Source organism: Podarcis liolepis (genome assembly GCF_965112155.1).
Source record: "Podarcis liolepis genome assembly, chromosome: 4".
Classification (NCBI taxonomy): Eukaryota; Metazoa; Chordata; class Lepidosauria; order Squamata; family Lacertidae; genus Podarcis; species Podarcis liolepis.
Genome location: NC_139558.1, coordinates 38,987,718 through 39,010,572, shown reverse-complemented (window position 1 = coordinate 39,010,572; position 22,855 = coordinate 38,987,718). Strand labels below are relative to the sequence as shown.

Here is a 22,855-nt window from a genome sequence, read left to right as displayed (position 1 = left end):
TCACATGGCAGAATAATCTGCATGAAAAAGCACCTTAACACATAAAAATCTAGCATGTTGGGGGAAAGGCTAAGCCAGTTTTCTAAATGCATGGGGTTTTGTTTTGTTTTGTTTTAGTAAGGAGAAATATTCAGTTATGTAATTTGCCCGACCTTGAGTTTGTAGTGATACAGCCCAGGCTCAGCTTTACCACCTCATCTCTAAGAACAAGATGTAAACTGTAAATTATGGTACTTTAGTGGATGATCTAAGACATTCCTACCAAACTTAAAGTCATTTGGGTTATGACTGGCACAGAGAGTTTATACATATCTGTTCAGTGTGTGCAATTCTGTTCTGCTTATCTATTCTGCTCTTAATTTTTTGTGTACTGGTATACGTCTTCCTCATCATGGCTTTTACTTCATAATACAAAGTTGAGGAAATACGTAATCTTGGAAGACAACGAAAATCCATTTTCATTTTTTGCTACCTTGTTTAGGTGCTTCATGTCACCTGAGGAAGGACTCTAGACTGAGGTTAAACCTTTCAGCTTATCTACCTGGCATACCCAAAATTATTTTAAGGTCTACATTAACTTACAGATAATAATTCCATCTCGCCCTTCAGAGGAAGAAGCTTCCATTTTAAGGCTTTTTATCAGTTTCAAAGGGCAGTGTATGCAATAAAGAAACCACACAGACTTTCATGTTTGTCCGAAGATCTCAAAGCAGATATAGCTGCAGAAAACTCAACTGTGCAAATAAGTACTCGAGACACTTGGGATTCTCAGATTTAGAAAGAAGTTTTTAAAATGCAGGTATGTGGTTCAGTTTATGAAGGGTTCTTGGCTCAATTCTTCTCTCAGTTCTAAAAAGATAGGACAACAACTTTTTAGAAAAAGAACATTTAAAAAAAACCTCCCAAAATGTAAAATGAATTCTTCAGAATTTTAAAACAGGTGTATGAAGTTAGATGTTTCATAAAGCAAAAAGAGTGTGAAACAATTCCAATAAGCCATTTTATACTTAAACAAGAACAAAAGATAACTGTTTCAAATATCAGTATAGAACAGATTGTGTAATTTCCATGTATATCATCCAGCACAGGTGTATTTCATTGCTATCTGAGTAGCTCTGTTTTACACACACGTGCAATGATATTATGTGAAGGTCTGGATTTCTGCCTCGTTTGAACTATCCCCAAGTAACCAGAACGGGACCACATCTCTTCAAGCCGGAAATTTTATCTTGGCATAGTTTGCTTACCATGATGGTTTTCGGCTATTTTCTTTTCTTCTTTTTTAATGCCTTACATGGCTAAAAGTGTCAGACTTCCTTCTTCTGTCGCTGGATTATTTATTATTATTGCTGCTGTTAAGAGACTCACTTTGGCTTTTCTATTCATTACTAATAGCCTCCGCTTGAAGTTATCAATGCCCCAAGTTTGTTTCAGAAGCAACGTAAGACCTTGTTGTTCCAACTGCCATTCTGCGTGAAAGTGTTTTAACTTGCTGGTTTTTTACAAATATAGGCAGATATTCATAAGAACAGTAACAACCAGATTTAGTAATGGCTAGCATGTAGGGAATGGAATGTTTAGAACTTTGTTCTTTCTTTGATTAGCTCATTTATACTACTATATCTTCTCTTTTGAAATCTTCCTTGACTTCAAAAGCAATTTACTGAAAAGAACTGGAGACGAGGAAAAAACAAAATCTGAAAGACCTCGGGATTCACAGAACTATTTACTTGATTCTTTAGATTAATAAGTTTACCTTGGGTAGGATCCAGACTGGCCTGCCCTTTTTAAGCAATTTTCGTGTTTGTTAAAAAACAAGAAACCCAAACTTGATAGTATAGTTAATGTTTTGGGAACTCTATTGCCTCCACCATTATGTACTGAAGCCAACTGTTTTGACTTTGGATCATGAAGAGACAAGGGTCATAAATTGCAGGTTTGAGTGGCCACCACAAGCTCTGCCATGTATCTAGTTATATATAGAGAGGCAGTGTGGTATAATGGTTAGAATAGGACTTGGGAACCCAGGCTTCAAATGCCCATTCAGCCAGGAAGCTCATTTGCTGACCTTTGGGCAGCACTGTCTCTTCAAAGGGTTGTTGCGAGGACAAAATGATGAGAGGAGAACCATGTACTTCAAATTGTGATCCTTAGAGGAAAGGCAGGATATAAATATAATAATTAGTAAATTGTGGCAGGGCTAAAAATAATACACTTTGTCACTGGCACTCTACTGGTGCAAAATATTGAGATCTTACATTTATACATGAACTTGGGAGTAGGATGTTTTTAAAGTATTCCCTGCCCCTGCCACCGGTTTTAATGTATCTATGTCGGCCTGTCTTTGTTTGGTTCTATGGTTGTTTAGTTAAGTGAAGTAAAGCAACTAACACATTTACTTTCATAAAAATACAGCAAAGGCAGGGATTTTAAAAGTACGAAACTAAAAATATCTATTTTGGATTACGCCACACTGAGTTCAGTGTGTAAGACTGCAACCTAAGACAGCGGAAAGAATCTTCCAAATTTCAGTCTGTCTGAAGGTTAATGCATGACGTCACGCTGGTATTTCGTAGTAAGAGCCTCTCCTTTTACCTTAAAAATAAATAAATAATAGTTGCCACCTTATCAAGATGACTGAGCATGTGTAATAGTACCTAATGCCTGTGGGAAGAGGTTTTAATTGCTCAATAATGGGGTGGGAAGCTAACTTACAATACAGTGCAAAGACACGGCAGAATACAACTACAACTGCCATTTGTGAGAACCAAGCCTATGTGGAAATAACCTATAAAATCCACTACGAGAGAATACCTTTCGTCTCTTAATAGATACAGTTGTAATTGTGGACTGTGATTAAGATACAGTGGTACCTCAGGTTAAGTACTTAATTCGTTCTGGAGGTCCATACTTAACCTGAAACTGTTCTTAACCTGAAGCACCACTTTAGCTAATGGGGCCTCCTGCTGCTGCCGTGCCGCCGGAGCCCAATTTCTGTTCTTATCCTGAAGCAAAGTTCTTAACCTGAAGCACTATTTCTGGGTTAGCAGAGTCTGTAACCTGAAGCGTATGTAACCTGAGGTATCACTGTATAGGGTGTCAAAGATTCCACATAAGCTCCCAAGGCTGTAACAAAACATATCCTTTCTGAGAAGCACCTTCCAGGCCCCCCTCTCTGTCCCAGATAAAAAGTAAGAACCTCCCAACTTTGTAGAACAAGCACCAAACAGAAAAAAGCACGTCTGCTGTGAGTGGAGGACACTGTATGAGAACATGTGCATTTCCTTTGGTCCATCTAGTTCTGCCAACACAGAATGGCACATCGAGATATCAGTGCTTGTACCTGGGACCTTCAGCATGCTGCACCACTGAAATACCCCCAAAACAATAGAAGCCTACTAATCTGAATTTCTCAGTCAACCTATCATATAGGTCTATCTGCCAACAAGCCCATACCCAGAACTACAAGATAGTCACAGATTTTTCCTTGACAAGCTCTGCCACAGTTTTATTTTTATAGATGATCCTTTTAATTACTCAGCATGTTTGAGGAACTGAAGCACACAGACCTATTTGCACCCCACCCAAAGTGCAGATTAAGCAACACAGGAAATAAAGTTTCGGGTTTTGATGTGACAGGAGTGTTCGCTAATTATATCCACTTTTAGCTATTTATAAATTGCGTCTTTCCATAATTTATCGGAAGACACCAACACAGCATTTTGTTTGGAATTTTGGAGCAAAGGCTGTCTGGTTTTGGAGAGGTGGAACAGCACATTTATTCACACATGCTTAGAATGCAGACCATAGTCACAGATCTAACAGGAAAGAGCACTATTCTGCTTCGGCTTGCTGCCTTCTCAGCAAATTGGTACCTGTGCTTCCATCGGTTGCCTCAAAAGTATGTCAAGTTCTTCAAAACTGAGCAGAAAGCATCATGTAATAAATTATCCTTAAGAATAAATGAGATCATCCTTCCTTCTTCCAGGTGTAGCTTTCTCTTACAACTGCATGGTACAGATCAGTTCATGTCCTAAATATTTGTTACTACTGCAGGCTTTTCCCAGAGAAGATTCCCGTATCATGCTAATCTGTGAAAGGGCTTGGAGGTACAGTTTTAGGAAAGTTTTTTACATTTAGCTGGAAGTTGATATCTGCAAGCAGGGTATTCATGTGTCACGCATTACAGAAAACAGTCCTCTGTTTGAAGAACCGTGATTCTGGCTCAAGTCCAGTTTAAAGAAAAAGAGAAGACAGCAGGGGCCTTAAAGATGTCCAACTGACAGCACCTGGACAGCGGACTACATAGGCAAACAGGTTTTGTCTATTATGGCAGGATTATTTCTTGCATTTTTAATTAAATTATAGTCATGGTTTCTAAATTTGCATCCATATCTATGAATTATAGCACATTTGAACTTTATACAAATCATTTCCCTCTTTTGTGTAGATGCTATTCGTCTTTTCTAAGAGGGCACTTTCCAAACTGGTGCCCCAACTGTGGAGAACCTTTCTCCCTGTTGAGGTCGATCTGAGGGCGACCTTAGCTTAATACTGGTGTCAAGATAAGAACTGACTATATTCTGAAGCATTTGTGATTTGTCTGTGACAGTAAGGGAATCAGTTGTCGTATGCTTTAAGAATGCTTTATTTATTGTTCCATCTACTTGAAATAAATGAAATGATTTTAAATGTATCCTTGGACACTGCCCTGAGATAAATTTGATATAGCAGTATTTTTACTGCCATGATTTTCCAGGGTTCTAAGCCGAAAATGTCATGTGTGGATTTTATGTCTCATAAAAATGTTAGACAGGATGGACAAATTATCATAAAGCAGACAAGATAGGGCACACAAAAGCACTTGTTGGTTTAAAATATTATAACAATAAGAGTGTCCTCTAAATCTGGAAGTATCTACAATTATTATTTTTTACTACTTTACATGTTGACTAATAACACATGGCCTAAAGGCCATTTATAACCCAGAATAGGGGAAAAATGAGAAATAAATACAATTAAATAAAACCACCATAGACTAAAAACTACCATACTTAAATGTGAAACAATTTAGAAACCTCCCATCACCACCACAAACGTTAATTAAAATGTCTTAATAGTGATTATACTAACAAAGCCATCAAACTGTGGAAGATATAATCGCAATGAACCCATAGCTTATGTAACACGGGGGCTGGCAAGAGAAACAAAAAATAAAAACGAGCAGCGATATCTGAATAAACCATTTAATTGCTTTAATTTCCCATTCAGATAATATTTTCCTCAAGGTATTATTTAAGTCTTACAACACAACCACCACATCACAGACTGGAGAAAGATTTAAGGATCAGGCCCTGATATGAGTCATGATTCATGTTCTCTAAAAATGACTTCATGTAATGAGACTAGATATCCTAGTTGGCAGAGCATGTTCAACCTGTTCTTGAAAGTCTCCAGAGAAGAAAATTTAAGAACCTCTCAGGCAACTTTCTCCACTACTAACCCCTAGGCCACTTTGTCTTAAAGGGCTGGCACAGAAAACAATGCAGAAGCTGGCCTTGGGAATGCACAGTACGGATGCGCACTGATCACAAGACTTGGTTCAGACCCCAATTTGGTGCATTGGAAAACAGGCCTCCTTCATTTGGCCCTGGGTCCAAGTCTGCTTTGGAATATGCAAGGCCTTGTTTTCCAACACCACACTTCACAAGTGGGAAATCAAAATATGGCAATAGATAGATAGATAGATAGATAGATAGATAGATAGATAGAAGTTAATGGAATTTGAAGCCATAGCAGGCCCTTTATAGCGGATACCTCTAATTATTTTTTCAAAGCTAACAAATATATATAAATATGTGCATGTGATCATGTCTGTGTATGTATCCGTGTGTGTGTGTGTGTGTGTGTGTGTGTGTGTGTAATGTGTGTGTATAATTAGCAGAAGCAAATGAAATTTGCCAACATGGTAGGCTTCTGAGGGGATGAATTTCATAAGACAGCTGAACTCCAGTATCTCCTGATATGCCCTGCCCAATTTACAAATACCCGTCCTGCTTTGCAAGGGTCTGTGTTAAAACACTTGCTTCCTATTTACCTACTGAACTTATCTACCTGGTTCTAAACCTCTTGGTTTGCCTCTCAGAATTTCTCTTTAATCACTCAGAAATGAATTATTTATCCAGGAACAGAACCAATCTTGCTGATATCTGTTTTGCCTCATCCACACAATTATGGAGCTGACAAACCTCTAGATATTGTGTTTAGCATTTGAACTCTACTGGGGAAATTACCCAACAGTGGTCTTTTATCATCCTAATTTAAATTAAGGACAATGATCTTGAAAGCAGTATCACTTATTCATTGGAGAATAAGGACAAATGTCATAACTGTCTATTTTTTCACACAATAACTTAATACGTATTTCACATTTAGATTAATTTCTAAACACAGACACATATTACTGCAATACATCAACACTTTTCAGGGGCTCATAATTCAGTTAAGAGTTATGAACCAAGCTTGTAACTCTTAAAAAATAAATGAGATTTGTCCGGCATTACTTGTTCCTGAGAAACACATGCTAGGTCATAGTAATCGCAGCATCCTTTTCTTAGTGCTTACAGACCAACTGTTTAATTATCTGTTCTGGGACCTTTTTTCTGATATTACTGTCAAGCTCACTGGTCAGTAGTTACCTGGGTATTTTCCCCCCTTTTTGAAGATGAGGACAACATTTGCCTACCTCCAGTCTGCAGGGACCTTACCTGTTCTCCAAGAATTCTCAAAAGATTACAGACAGAGGCTCTGAGATTACATCTGCAAGCTCCTTTAGTACCCTTGGGTGAGCTCATCAGGCCCTGGAGATTTGAATTCATTTAAAGTAGCTAGGTACAGTGGTACCTCGGGTTAAGAACTTAATTCGTTCTGGAGGTCTGTTCTTAACCTGAAACTGTTCTTAACCTGAAGCACCACTTTAGCTAATGGGGCCTCTTGCTGCCGCTGCTGCACGATTTCTGTTCTCATCCTGAAGCAAAGTTCTTAACCCGAGGTAACATTTCTGGGTTAGCGGAGTCTGTAACCTGAAGCGTTTGTAACCTGTATGTAACCCGAGGTACCACTGTATTATAATTCCTATTGAGAACAGCCTGTGTATGAATAGCATTGGATCATAACCCATTTCCATGCATGAAGGTGCTTCAAGTGCTGTATTATTATTATTTTTAAACTGTAAGTCAGACCAAGTAACCTTTTATGTGCATCTGCTGGGGTGAAGGAAGACAATGATAACTGGAGGTTATATATCAAGAGGTAGTACTTTTTGAGAGTGACAAATATTTTTCAACCCCACCCCAAAACAACAGAACATCTCTTTGGTAATGTCCGGACATTACACACACAACAATCATGAAATTATATGTCAGCCAGGACACACTCATACAGCACACTAAGGAGGAAGAAACCTTTACCTTGGAAGTAAGGTTCATGATGTTGGCAAATGCTATGCCGCCCTTATAATTTGGGAGGAAGTACAGGATAGAAATTTGATACAACAAACACCAGCAAATTCTAAAAAGATTTATTCCCTAGCCGCCATCAGACTATTAGCACAATACAAAGAACTACAGAGTGTAGCCTTAAACTTTTCCTGCCTGTTATATTTGCATTTCCATCAGTCTACTGTTACAAGACACCGGCTGTGTACTTCAGTGCAGGTAGGGCTTCCAGGTTGTAACCTGGACAATACTCACATACCTTAAATTATTATGCAAAAGGAGAAAGGGCAAAAAATATTACACACCCACACACACCCCTGGACCATATCAACTTTTGTGCAACAAGCTCACTGCAGATAAAAACAGATCAAAGCCGTTGTGCAAATAAGAAACAAATGTATACTGTACTAACTACTGGAAAAGCTTTTGTTTTGTGCTGGAAGAGACACATTTCTGTTTCTATTTTTGAGACTTTAAAGCAATAAACATTGGGTTCTAGCACAAAGCTGAATATTCAAGTGTCTTTGCTTAGCAGAGAGGTTCCACCTAGAAGACTCGAAGCATGCACAGAGCATTGCTTGCATTAACTGCTTTTACTTGAAATGTGCTGACCCCACAGGTGAGCTCCATGTAGCCCCTAACCTCATTTTACACAGCCCCATGGACCTCTTGAAACTGCCTCATTCTTCCATCCCATCAGAGTTTCTTCCTTCCTTATTTCCTCCTCTTTGTATGAACAATTGGAATGGGCAGTGTTTAAAGTAATAAAATTGATTTTTTTAAAAAAACCCCACCACCTTTTCCCTGGCTTTATGGCTTTAAGGAAGTAACTGTGGTGAAAACTGAAGGATAGTTTTAATTCCAGATTAGCGAAACCAAGACACTTTTGTCTCTGGTCCTGCCAAGCACTTAGCAGAAAACTATGGCAGAAAAAAGGTTGCTTACGCCTGGCTTACACACAGACACAACACATTAGTATTCATGGAAGGTGATTCCCATGGAGATAACATCACACACTTCTGCATCTGAGTTTCCATTAACAGTACAGTAATGAATAATCCCTACAACAGCGTGAAAAGCTGTTTATTTATCCAATGTCCTGCAGCCTATGCTCAGTGTTGCTTCCTTCATGCTAATCATACACAAGCCCTTTTTTGGTTTTTTTACACTAAGCTTCTACCTCTCACAACTGTCCGTTTGAAAGAAAGGTGATGTTACATTATGGAAACATTCCCAATACGAGTCTGAAACGTCTAGCTCATGGTTGTAAAATTATAATGGGCTGTAAGGGCCAAATTTTCCACCCAGCAATTTTCTTGGTGGTGATGCCCATAAATATCGAGTCCTTGTGAATTAGGCAGCAAACTATCCATTCTCCCCATTAGAATACTAAATTTGACAAAGTATGGCATATAGCATGACACGGTTGAAAAAGTATGGCATACAGTCACTGCCAGCAGTGACTTAGCCCTTTACGCCAAGGACAGCATGTTTCTTAGCCCTAAACTTTGAATCAATGATGCAGAGTGTGGTAAGAGTTGCAGCTGGTCTCTTTGGAGACCCCTGAAGGATATCATACCTCTCCAAAGTTCAAGATTTACAGCAGTGGTCCAGCCCAGTGTTTCCCAAACTTGGGTCTCCAGCTGTTTTTGGACTACAACTCCCATCATCCCTAGGTAGCAAGACCTGTGGTAAGGGAGGGTAGGAATTGTAGTCCAAAAAAAGGTGAAGAGCCTGGGAAACACTGGGCTAGCCCACTATATCCCATAGGTGGCCATGTTGGTCTGCTGTAGTCAAAAATATATTTTTTTATTTTGTTCCAAAGGTTTATGACAGACCACTGTACATGTTATTAAGGAACCCAGGAACAGTGCCTTCCCTGCATCAACAACCACCAGATTTGGGTCTGTTGAGAGCAATGTCAAAAACTGTGACCTATGAGCAGACTTAGAAAATACCCAGTTGCCTAAGAGTCCAAGTTTTTAGAAACCCAACACCAGTGCCTAGGAATATCAAAATATATCACTGTTTTAGATTGTGTCAGGAAGACAAAAGCATTGCATCTTTCATCGCCACAACAAGTATATTACAGCATCTACATATGGACTGATTCAACAAGGATTCCCCTAACTGAATAAGCAAACCCACTTTCTGCAATGAAATTAAGTTTCACTTAGCAGTTCCCCACCCAAGTATTTGCCAGACTCACTCGACATGACTCATCTGCAATTTACTGCCGCAGGCAGTTTCACAATGGGGTTCTGCGGAAGAGAACCTGCACAGGAATACATCAGAATGCTCCAAATATGTACCGTGAATGTCTTGCATTACGTTATCAGGATGCTTATCTTGATCAAGTTAATCTTACCTGCAATTTCAACATGTTTACATGTAGTTAGCTAGTCAGCTGACCTGAACTCCACTCAGGAGCTACTGAGTGAGTGAATTATTGCAATTAGGTTTGCTGTCATTTTTAGTGAAAAACTGGAATGGGTCTTTTCTGGAAAAGTTAAAGCAAGAACTCAAATAACAGTGTTTTTCACCCTCCTTTTTCTTTAATTGATCACTCATTAATGTATCAGCATTTGAACTTCACCACTGAACAGCTTCTGCTAATTAAATATTGACCATCAGAAAAGTGTAAGAGTTATAACTTATTGCTAAAGAACATGAACATTCAGGTGCAATACAATCTCGGTCAGGTTTCTTTTTTTAATCTTAGGCATAGATTAAAACTGCCAGAGTAGACAAGAATAGTTTGCCTTCAGGAAAGAGATTTTTGGAATACTGTGGATAAGCACCCTTTACACCTAGAAGTGAAAAAAGAACAAAAGGTAACACTATTTCGTTTCAATGCTCTGATCTGCAAGAACCAATTAGACCTCAGAAAGGACAAAAGTCAACTCCTTCCACAATTCAAAGAGACATTTTTTGAGCATTAGTCAGCAATTCTGACTAAATGGGTGTGGGGCACTTCAAAGACCAGCTATGTAAAAATGTCTGCTTAACAGCTGATGCCATCCTTGCTGCTTCCTTGCCAAGGTCTTAGGTGTCTACTCCTGTCCTGTGACAAATGTCAGAGCTGGCTCATGCTCAGAGGAGCAATCTTGCCACCATCATGGCTTTGGCTGGAACGGAGATGAGCAAATGCAGACAGAATGAGACCGCTGCCAGGAACTGTCGGCTGCCAACGGTATCATACACCTGAAGAACCAGCAACAGGCTATCTGTGCCACTTTCATGTACTGGCCAAGTGAAGAGTTGCTTGAACAAAGGGTCTTCCAAGAGATAACTTTGAGTGTGTGTAACAAAAACAGTTCTAGCGCCATCATTTTCTGCAAACACCCAGTATTTTTTTTTTATCAATCAAATCCGTACTGCTGCGAACAACCCAAAATCTTTTAAACTTTATATATGCTATTTACTAGATGCATGAAATCTAATATACAGGGCCCTGAAGGAAAGGGGAAAGAAACAAGAAAACAATGTAAGGTAGCAATAGTTCCGTTGAGATCTGGCAATGTAAGAATTGCCCAGCCGGATGAGACTTAAGGTCTATCGAGTCCAGCATCCTGTTTCTCACAGCGGCAAACTAGGTGCTTCTAAGAAGCCAACAAGCAAGGGCACAAAGCCAACTGTGTTGGTTGTCTGCAATTGGTATTGAGCCCAATCCCAAAAGTAACATATAGTTATTAGGGCTAGTAGCCACTGACAGACTTATCCTCCATGAATTTCACCAGTCTCCTTTTAAGCCATCTTTAGATGTCAAAGGCTCAAACTACACACCTGCATTTGTTTTTTTGTAAATTACAGCTGTGCTGAGCCTGGATTCTGATCAAAGTCTTATTACACAGGGGGAAGAGGTTTATCCCTTCCCTCTTCAGCTGCTAGCCCCCCTCCCTCATATCATCGCCACTTGGCTATGGGGCTTAGTTATGCTTTGTTTTTTAAGTGCCACACTCACTGAAGTCACAAGAGCTGGCACAGTTCACAGAAAGACTTGTTGCTGGGGCATCTTTGAACAAATGTTTAGACTCATCTGCTGCCCGTTTAGGAAAAAACACATGGAAAATTAAGTTTGTATATGAGTGAGAATTCTCTGTTTTTAAGAAGCTTGCCCTTGTAGTACTCATAAATTCTGAGCACCATGTTTGCAGAATGAAAGGTGGAAAAGTTCACTGACCAAGTAAAATATAGCACATAAGCATGCTTCAGCATTCAAAGAACTTAAATGGCTTGCTTCTGTTTCCTGAGTCAGGCTTTTTTGGCGGAATGACAAAGCTAAATTATTACCTTAACTAGGAGCTGTCAACCAGCGGGTACTGGGCTGGCTCTAGCCCCCTGGAGAGCACAAACAAGCATACTACTTGCCAACCAAGAAGTGAGAAGAAAAGTGGTGGTGGTGTGGGGAGAAAGAAAAAGCACCCTTTCGGTTATTCTTTCACCTTCCCTTTCATTCCCAGCAAGGCACTGAGGAGAAGGGCAAAGAGAATCACAGACAAATGTGAGGACAGGTGCAAAGTAAGTGGTATAGAAATTGTTATAAATAAATAAGGACGGACTTACAGACTTTGGGACTATGAATGATTTTTTTTGAAAGGCAGTACAGTATAATGCAGGGACGCGGGTGGCGCTGTGGGTTAAACCACAGAGCCTAGGACTTGCCGATCAGAAGGTTGACAGTTCGAAGCTCCGCAACGGGGTGAACTCCCATTGCTCAGTCCCTGCTCCTGCCAACCTAGCAGTTCGAAAGCACGTCAAAGTGCAAGTAGATAAATAGGTACTGCTCCGGTGGGAAGGTAAACAGTGTTTCCGTGCGCTGCTCTGGTTTCACCAGAAGCGGCTTAGTTATGCTGGCCACATGACTCGGAAGCTGTACGCCGGTTCCCTCAGCCAATAAAGCAAGATGAGCGCCGCAACCCCAGAGTCGGCCACGACTGGACCTAATGGTCAGGGGTCCCTTTACCTTACAGTATAATGCAGTTGCAAAATCAGGAATTGAACCACGTAATACTTTTGCTTTATACTAGGGATGGAGAACCTGTGACTCTCCAGATAATGCTGGACGGACTCCAATGCTCATCAGCCCTAGGCAATATGGTCAACAGTCAGGGATGATGGGAGCTGTAGTCCAACAACACCTAGATGGTCCCAGGTTCCCCACCCCTGCTTTATAGCCACTGAAACTGGATAGCTCTGTCGGTGTAGAGCATGGGACTCTTAATATCATGGGTCGTGAGTTAAAGCCCCACACTGGACAAAAAGATTCCTGCATTGCAGGTGGTTAGACTAGAAGACCCTTGTGGTCCCTTCCAACCCTACAATTCTATGATTCTAATACAACAGCCCTTTTGAACTCAAGTTTCCCATCTTAGACCTTTACTCCTTAAAAAGTTTACTCCTTAAAAAAAAAAAAAGGTATGTGGTACACTTGACAATCACATTCTACAATGCAGTCACAATAGTAGTATGTACAATATCTGAGAAGAAAATATTATCATCCTCAGTAACAAAATATAGCATACTCAGTACTGTGAAAATGTGCTATGCCAGGGCCAGAAGTACAAACTCAAGTGATGTGCTGATTGCATACAGGAAATACTTAACAGGTGCACATCTTTTGCCCTTGAAAACAGGGTATTTGAAAAGGTCCTCAATGTCTACATAAACATCAGAAATGAACCAGCCAAGTCACTCAGTTATGGGCTGTGCTACCCTATTATTATCTGGTTTAACAATGTGAATTTGGCTTGACCTTCCAAGAAACCACTATAACATTTTATACACCCAGCATTTCAGTACCCAAACACATGGTTTTATTCCATCTTATATTTAAAATAGCTACAGATGGGCTTGTCGAATGTTTTTAGCATTTCAAACGTCTCGTAGATTGTTTACATCTTGTCCTTTGCTATCTTTCCATGCACTAAGCAAAAGTTCATAAAAAGTGTGTGGTGTAATTAAGTACAGAAGGCAAACAAACCTTACACCTCTCTCCACCTTATCACCACTCCCTCTCATAGCAAACCTGCCTATCAGTTTGGAAGCAAAATGGGGCCACCAAAAACTGGACAACATTTCTATACTCTCAGGGAACACACAATGTACATAAATTTGTAAGTGAATGTGTTTAAGTCCCTCAAAATGGTCTGGCAAGTACCCGTTAGCTTTTTGATGTATGGAAGACTGGGGTGTCAGCCATGAGAGAAAGGAACGGGGGAATCTGCCAGGTCTAACAGGCATCTTACAGTAAATATCTGGAGTGGTGTGGTAGAATCAGAATTGTGGCATCCATGTTGTAAGCTCAAAAACCTCATTTCCCTGCACTATACAACAGGTTACATGCTTTATCAGTATTTCAAACCAGTTCATCCCTGTTACTTTGACCATTAGATCCTGATGGTCCAAGAAATTATTGTGCAAGTGAATCTTTGAAAAACCACTGCTGCTGCAAGTGAGGGGTAATTTTGCTGAGGTAGTTGCATGGAGTTTTAAAAAAGATAAAGAGCTGTCTTCAAACACACAGCATTACACATGCTGACCACACTAAGCCCATACTTAGGATAGAAAAAATGGGAATTGAGTGTGTGCAAAATCCTTAACGAGGCTTACTCACAGGTAACTGGGTGCAGAATTTCAGTCTAGATTACACTTTGATTCAACTGAACAGTTTGGCATGATTAAGTCTCCATTCAAAACAACAGGAAGTGCAGGTAACTTAAGGTAAAGGTAAAGGTACCCCTGCCTGTACGGGCCAGTCTTGACAGACTCTAGGGTTGTGCGCTCATCTCACTCTATAGGCCGGGAGCCAGCGCTGTCCGCAGACACTTCCGGGTCACGTGGCCAGCATGACAAGCTGCATCTGGCGAGCCAGCACAGCACACGGAACGCCGTTTACCTTCCCGCTGGTAAGCGGTCCCTATTTATCTACTTGCACCCGGAGGTGCTTTCGAACTGCTAGGTTGGCAGGCGCTGGGACCAAACGACGGGAGCGCACCCCGCCGCGGGGATTCAAACCACCAACCATGCGATCGGCAAGTCCTAGGCGCTGAGGTTTTACCCACAGCGCCACCCGCAGGTAACTTAGTTGGCTCCAATTCTATAGTCTTAGGAGAACAAGCAAAGTTCTCCTAGGCCCCACAGGCATTTAATAAAATCTGAGCATCTCTAACCATACAATAGTAAGATTCTCAGTACATACATGAACAACAACAGATACTCAACACTATTTTAATTTCTTGATTAAACCACAAGTTTCAACTATTACTTCATCATCAATATAAATAACAATGACAAAAATCACTCATCTCTTAAAAAGTCCTTTCAGTGCATCTGTTAATTATGTTCCAAGCCTCAAGTCTCTGCTTTCTTCCTTGCCTAAAACTTAACAATATGGCAACTTCAAACTTTTCAATAAACTCTAAAACCCTTGGCTATTTTTAATCCCCTAAAGCATTTAATTACTTCTATCCAATACAGACATATTGTTGTACATAGTATGAATAACACATGGATTTGGGTTCCCCTGTCTGCTTGTATACGTTTAATACAATCTAGGGCTCCCTAGAACATTTTTGAGTGTTGAAGGCAGGAAGCAGTGTTTTTCTCAGCTGGCCTCACAGTGATCAGGACACAAAGTGAACAAAAGGCAGCCATTTCCCAAATGCTAAGTGACTGTCTATGTATGCTTGGTAAACCAATCCTGCCAAGGGATGAGAATAATTTTTATCACATTTCCACACCTAATCAAGATTCTGGAAAAGCAAGGTGTGGTGCAAATGTTCTCAACACTTAGCAGGATATTAAATGCACACTTTGGTAATTCCTTGTATTGTCTGTATTCAGCCACCTATAATCAGATTATCAGACACTGACATAGGTAGGTAAATGATGAGAGCCACACGAATTTTATGGGACAGTGGCCATGGAGATTAGATTGCGTCACAAGACACAAACCTGTACTCCTTCAGAGAAGGCTCACATAACTGAAAGTTTCTTCATACATTACCACTAACAAAATATCTCTTGAGCTGGACATGGATGCCAGGAAGAAGAGATTTAGCCAGGGGGACCTGGCATGCTAGCTTTCTACGTCTAAGGAATTGTTTTTGTATGAACTAGACCCCAGCTTCCACCAGTGAAAGAATAAAACATTATCTAGCAGCAAGCAGCTCCCCCTTGGTTCTCAAGGTCTTAAGAAATATGATGGACAGCCAATTGTTGTTTGTTAAATGGTAATAAATTACACTGATGCAGAAACAAAACTAATTCTCAGGGGGTTGAGTTTGGATAAAAGTTTGGCAAACAACTGAAAACAATGAGCATTTGAGCAACACATGTTTTAACACTGAGTGGCAATACTGAAAGACACATGCCCTTCTCGAAGGCCTAGGGGAGAGGAAAAATAAAGTGAAATAATCTGCCTAAGAAAGTGTGGTGTTTGCTTTTCAGCTGCGCAGGTAACATGCAAGTGGGTCTGTCCTGTTATCACACATGGCCTTGTGAATGGCTTTTGGGAAATGGAGGGGGATTTTTCTGACCAAACACAGCTAAATAATCTAATCCAGTATTCAGTTGCAACAATGACATAAGCAAGAAAGAGCTTCAAAAAAAGCTCTGATAGCTCTCCCTCCACCTCTAGGCCATTAGGGAATAAGCCACAACAACTGGAAAGTTAAGAAATTATCTTGACCTGTGCAGTTTAGAGCAATTCAATCTGTAGTTAAATGTTCATTCAGCACAGGAGAAATGACAGTGAAGAGACATGCAGTTCTATGAGGAGAAAAAGGAGGAAACTGTACCACTTCTATGAGGAACAACTCGCCATTCTTAATTGAGCAGTATTGTGTGACCATTCAGGAAATTAAAATAGGCAAATAAGATCACTTACTGTCCTTGAATCATCTTTTTGTACTCATAACAAGAAGTGTACTTTTCTCCAGTTAGTGCAATGGCTGAGTAAGTATACTATGAATTCTGATTTGGTGATTGTGTGATGACACATTAATTAACCTGGAGTGCTATTCTGGATTAAGGGGGGGGGCTGTATGTGAACTCTACAGTGCAAGCCTATATGCAAACTTTCTCAGAGGTAAGCCCCACTGTGCTGAATAGTGTTTACTCTCAGGAAAGTGTTCCTAGGATTGCTGCCTGAAGCTTCCATCCATCATGGAATTTACCATTAAATCAATGGGACTACCAGTGAGTATGCTAAACTGAAAATGTGACCAAAAACAAACGGTAAAACCACATTATGGCAATTGCAGCCAAGAGAACAAAGCCAACCGGGCATTTTCAAGAATATTTGAACGCAACCCTCAATGAGTGGCGGCTGGAGTACGCACTCCAATGTCACGAAGACCAAAGTAAAGAAGAATTCAGCCGCTGCCAACAACATCGCAAGAGTCCCCTGTTGAGGTGAATCGAAGCCACCACTTAGTAAAAAGTGCTTCCAGAAAAGAAAAAAAGGGAAAAAAACACCATTTGTATGTGCAAGCAAACTGCTCGGCCAGGGGGCAGAAAACTCTGGAAATCGGTAGGATTACAAGAGTCAACCGGCCACATCCTGACATAAACAAAAGAGGCTGGGAATCCCCTCACCCACCCCGCCACACTGTGGCACCCCTTGGATCACCTACGCGGAGAAATACGCGCGCGCGTAACCTTACCTTGGTGATGATGAGAGGCTCTCCATGTTCCCTTCCTCCTTTCAACGTGAATCCCCAGGGAGCCCCGCCGCTCAGTTGCACTTCCACCAGCTTGTACGCGTCGCCTCCCCTCTGCTCCCCTATCAGCAGCAGAGGCTGGTGAGGGTGCCCTTGGGTGTCCAAAAACGCGGGGTTCAGCCTCGGATCTTTGTCCGGGAACCTCTCCTGGCCGCCTCGGAACTCCACGTTCTCCATGGTCGCCCGAAACTGCCCCCCAGCTCCTTCCTCCTAGCTGGATCCAGCGTGCCGCTGACCTAGGAACCACATACCTAACAACAGTTTCCAGCCCGCTCCCATATGGTGAGGGGAGGGAGTTGCAAAACCCCCTCGCGCAGCCTTGGCTCCTCCTCCGCTTCCCTCCGGATCCCGTTGGGTCGAAGAGGAGCCCGGGCAAAGGGGAGGCGGGGAAAGCGCGCAGGGAAACGGCGAGGCTGCAAACAGGCTTGCTCAACTCAGCCGGGTGCAGCTGGGCAGAGCCAAGCCGGGAGGGAGGAGGAGGAGGCGGCTCACGCTTGTGGGGTGTGTTGTAAAATATTCCAGCCCAAATAGTAGTCGCTGCGGCGGGTTGTGGCCAAAGGATTTCTCTTTCCCTCTCTTTAAAAGCCAGGAGATAATTTAAGAAAGTCTCCCAGAACTAGCGCAACTTTCGCCCGAGGGTTTTCTTTAGGAAATCGGTGGGTGGGAAGATCGAAAAGGGTCTGGGTTGGAACATGCTGGTGGGGAAGTGGGACTGAATCTCCAAACAAAGCGGCGGGTGGAGAGAGAGTTTCCCCTGTTATGTATTGGAGAGAGATCTCTGTGTCGACTGCTATCTCCACCCACAATTTAATATTCCCCCTTCCCCTATCAGCGAAATAGGAGGGCTGCAATGCAATGCTAAGCTCTAACATACAGAGGAAGAATGCACGCAACGATTTAAAAAGAGAAAAGGGGGGAAAGGGTCACTGCGATTTCACGTGGGGAATAAGTCGCAGCCGTGTTAAAAAGGCAGCGGGAAACCACGCCTCCTGGATTCAATGGGGTTCCGGCCCCGAGGAAGAGAACTGCTGCTTTCGGCATTGCTAAAAGCAATTGCCTCTCTGCCCTTCGAGGAGCCAAAGGAGAAAGACCCCCCCCCCCCAATAAAAAAACACACCCGGCGGCAGCCGCTCCTATCACCTATTTCCGCTTCCTCCTTTTAAAATAAATAAATAATAATAAACCTTTATTTTGCAATGGCTTCTTGTCGAAGCGCAGCCCCACTGCTCGCCGTTTAGGCGCAGCGAAGAAGCCCTTTGTGTGGGTGGGGCGAGGGAAGGGGCGAGGGGGGTGGGAGGCCGAGGCCTCGCGGGGGCTGCAGCTACTGCGGGGATGGCGTCGTCCCCGTCCCAGGGAAGCCCCCTCGAAAGGTTTCGGCGCTCCTCGCGGGGGGCCAGGCTGGAGGGGTCGGACGGCGGCGGCACAAAGACGAGCCGGGGAGAGGCGGCGCTTGAGCCGGCCTCCCCTCGAGCAACCTGCGGAGCGGCAGCCCAAGCTTCTCCTCGGGCAGCAGCAGGTTTATCCTCCAGGACCCTCTAGTGGCGGCTGGCGAGAGGAGCGGCTGAGGGAGCCAGGCGGCTTCCCGCGCGCTGCCGCTGCGCCTAACCAGCAGAAGGCCAGGGTTGCACGTCACCTGCACGCCTTTCTTCCTTCACCTTTCCCACACGCACCTGATAGATAGAACTTCTTGCACTTGCTCTAGAGAACAGGGAAGATCGCCACATGTAGTATTAACGGACGGTGCTATTGTTCCTAGAAAAACAGGTGCCAGGACACCCTCCTCCTTCTTAGAATGGCAATGTCGCCCACCTGAGAGGGGCCGGAACTGAGCTCCTGTAAATTCCCCTAGGGAAAAAGCCCTGATTCTAATAAAGGTATTGCCCAACTTTATAAACATGTGTCTGAACCATGCCTTCAGTCATTTGTTTAGCATATAGCTTTTCTCACAAATGATGCATTTATAACGCATTCAGTACAGTGGTACCTTGGGTTATGTACTTAATTCGTTCCGGAGGTCCGTTCTTAACCTGAAACTGTTCTTAACCTGAAGCACCACTTTAGCTAATGGGGCCTCCTGCTGCTGCCGTGCCGCCAGAGCACGATTTCTGTTCTCATCCTGAAGCAAAGTTCTTAACCTGAAGCACTATTTCTGGGTTAGCGGAGTCTGTAACCTGAAGCGTATGTAACCTGAAGCGTATGTAACCCGAGGTACCACTGTATTGGAAAATGTTTTTCATACGTCATCTAAATAATCTGTATACCATCCCTGTAAAGGCAGTGCAGGCTGACTGGAGGAAGTCTGCAGAGCTTACCTCCTGCTAAGTTCATGGCAGAAGAAACAAATTTTAGCTGGGGATTTCCTAGTACATAGTTGGCAGTCTTCAGCCACTACACCACACCTAGTGTCTAGCGAATACACTGGCGCCCGTTTGTAAGCTCAAAATAAATCAGGCTAACAATGTACTGCTGTGCATATTTACATAGGACGTTAAATATGGCTTCCTTCTGTTATATGATTGCAAAGTCTACATTTGGAATCTTCCACATTCATAATCATCACATGCCCTTCAGTTTCAAATAGGCAACCGGTACTTGAGTACACATTACTTCTCCGATGCACCAATGTGTAGCTAGCTTCAGACTAAACAGAATAGGTTTTGAACTCTGAAACACTAGTCATATTCCAGCATTTTGCAAAGCTAGAAGACAGAACTGTGTAGAATCCCCCAGATATATCAGATATATAATCAGATATATTACTGATTTGCTTATTCTGAAGTTTGGAAGTCACTGAGTTGAATAGTAAACCAGTATGAGATTGGATAAATAACTATTTACTTCATATTAATTATCCTGGTATGTTTAGAAGGCTTCTGAGTTATGTAGCATCAAAGTTGTTGCTAGTAAACACACACATACGCCCTGCAACCGGTTCCCTTTAACAATAGTGTTTTATTACTGCAAGGAGAGTGCTCAGGATCCTTAAATTTCATCACAATATTTACAGCTAGGCATTGCATCAGAAATCGTACTGCCCTTACACTGGCTCAGCCATGAATTTGAGAACAGCTTCTCGTTTGGGTATAAGAAGGGAAATACTCCACTAAATAATGCAAGTCTACTGAGAAAACAAACTTATAGTACTTTCTTTCAAATCAAGTGATCTCTGAAACAGTACATTTCTGGAAGCTTCAAATGGCAACATGTAGTGACAATGCTCTTAGTAATACGTAAGGTTAATTTCCAGCATAATACACAAGAGTAATTTCCATCTTTAATTTCCAATGTATGTTTCACTGACCGTTAACCATATGCTCTCAAAACACTATGCTTGAATGTCGTTTCCCATTCACTCACAAGGGCATGTGCCTCAGACCAGGGTGGGTGGGGAGAACCATTTTCTGCCATATACCCCCCTGAAAAAAATAACAAGTCAGAGGTTTCTACACATACACACCTCACATTATTTCCATCCTCCTAATGAAAGCAAGAGGCTTTATCACAGCTCAAGGACAAGGACATGTTCCACACAGACAGAATAATTCAAGAAAAGTGTGGAGCAAGGCTGGTGGAGAGGGGGTTGTCTGCGGAGCATGAATGGCTTGGGAGAGTCCTGAGGGCCAGGCAGAGAGGTCTGAAGGGCCGCATTCAGGTTCGGTGACTGAGGTTCCCCACCACTGCCCAGGACATTTATTGTGGCATGGTAACCAACTGTCAGCCTCATGAGAGGCAGGAACAGAACAGTAACAACATCATTTGTTTTAAATGATCATTCTGTCTCTTTCCTGCAGTTCTTTGCCCCATTTCTTTCCCCCACCTGATTCCTACATATCTCCAGATTGCAAAATATCATGGAGACAATAATAATATTGAGGTCAGTAGAAAAGTACTGGCTTAAGACAGCAGAGGATCTGGGCCAACATGCCACATTTATTTATCTCTCCTGCACTTGTACTGACATTCCTGCCACAACAGCAAAATGTGTTCCACACTTGTCTGGCAGTTCCCGGGAGAGAATCCCTCTGAACGAGATTTATAACAAATCTGTATTGCTGTTACATTTTATAACCATTCATATGGGGGAATTTCTGTCTTCTGTGCAGTTCCAAAATACTTTATTTGGTCTGCAACCAACTGCAGGGTGTATTCTAGAAAGAAACAAAAATGAAGTATCATTCTAAGAATCAGTCCATAAATGTTTTAGTCACTCCAAACACATGAATTTTGAGGGAAATGGTTATAGGGGTTTTTATCTTTAGAGCAGCTGGATTTGAAATGCTGTGGTCAAGGGAGATAAAGTATTTATCTCTATGAAAATCAACAAAGGTAAAGTGTGTGTGATGTTCAACATAAGCAAAGAAATAAGCTATTTTAGGATTGCAGCCTATGTTCCCCAAGGGCATTTGACAATCCTTTGTCGTACCTGGGATCAATCTAAAACCTTATAATGAATTATTGACTATGCTCATGCAACAAATACTACTGATTGTGGTGGGGTAATTACTCTCAAAAATATGGATGATGGCAGTAAGCTAGTGATATCCTATTGTTTATATCAGAAACGGGGAACCAGCGGCCTCCAGATGTTGGACTCTGAGCAAAACAGTCTGACTTGGGAGATTACCCTTACTTTGCTATGTTGTTGTCTATGCCACCTAGGGCTGACAGGAGTTATCTGGAGGGCCACAGATTGCCCATGACATCCCTATACTCTTCCCTTAGGTAAGTTCCATTAAATACAGCATGGCTCACCCCTGGGTAGATATGCATAGGATTGCACTGTTAATGCAGATCAGTTACCCAAGTTTCAACCACTTGCAATGAACCCTCTTCATGCCTGCTTGTAAGTAAGGCCAATCAAATTAAGTGGGACTTACTCCAAGAACCTCTGTCACACTCGAGGTTTATCCAGTGAAACATACTTGAAACTTTACATAGTTGGATTTTTCACTCTGTGGCCGTAGCATCTATAAACAGGAATCAAAGTGGGTTGGGGTAAGAGGATGTCGCTGGTTCCTTCCCATGCCAGCCACAATCTTGCTAGGGCATTGGCATTAGGAACCAGCCACATAGCAACCTAGTTGTGCAGAAGACTTCAAAGATCCTCTAGTGTTTAACCTAACCCCTGCTGATGAAGGAAATCTGCTGTCCCAGCATCCCTGACAGGTGGCTAGCCAGCTTCTGCTTTTAAAACTCTAAGGAAAGAGCAAGACAGTCTGTTCTACTGGAAGGGTGGCAGACTCGCCTCCCTTAAAGAGATTTTTAATCCACATACATGGGTCCCAGTTACAGTCGCTACTGCTGGGGGGCTCAAGCCCGTGCAGGGGTACCAATGCAATACAAAGAAGCACGCTCGGTGGTGAAAAAGCGATTCCCTCTTTAACCCCCTCAGCTAAATAATTATGTGGGGCCGTGTGCTTGCAATCAGTCCTTCGGGTTTTGCGTGGGTGCAGTTATCCCAGAGTGAGTAATAATCCACCTTGTTTCGGGCGCGATTCCTTCTGCCCAGAGCCTCCATATGGACGGAAGCTGATCGCTTCGAATTCGCAGATTCTGAAGGAGCCACAACTTCGACGCGCTGCAGCTGCTGCCCGGGCGCGAAGAGAACGCTCTGCGCCCGGGCAGAATCCCCGC

General features: G+C 42.3%; 1 protein-coding gene and 2 long non-coding RNA genes across 8 annotated transcripts in view; 1 reads left to right on the top strand and 2 right to left on the bottom strand.

Annotated features, from left to right (window-relative positions):
- SHROOM2 (shroom family member 2) overlaps positions 1 to 18,461 on the bottom strand; it is a 103,196-nt gene extending 84,735 nt beyond the window's left edge. For 3 of the 6 annotated variants that reach the window (XR_014525791.1, XM_083501785.1, XM_083501786.1), the window contains exon 1: positions 17,165 to 18,461. Coding sequence is in view for 5 of the 6 variants with exons in the window: in XM_083501785.1 (XP_083357911.1) it covers positions 17,165 to 17,398 (234 nt within the window). In the remaining variant the exon portion in view is untranslated. The remainder of the gene's footprint in view (positions 1 to 17,164) is intronic. The other 3 variants (XM_083501782.1, XM_083501783.1, XM_083501784.1) reach the window with 3 other exon arrangements.
- Positions 949 to 8,284, top strand: LOC310706435. Its single transcript, XR_014525879.1, has 2 exons — positions 949 to 2,869; positions 3,096 to 8,284. It is a non-coding gene; the product is annotated as an uncharacterized lncRNA (long non-coding RNA).
- A 1,692-nt stretch (positions 18,462 to 20,153) lies between the features above and the next one.
- On the bottom strand, positions 20,154 to 22,815 carry LOC310706432. The gene is made up of 2 exons (XR_014525876.1): positions 22,701 to 22,815; positions 20,154 to 21,369 (listed from the first exon to the last, which is right to left on the bottom strand). It is a non-coding gene; the product is annotated as an uncharacterized lncRNA (long non-coding RNA).
- Between the last annotated feature and the right edge of the window lie 40 nt (positions 22,816 to 22,855).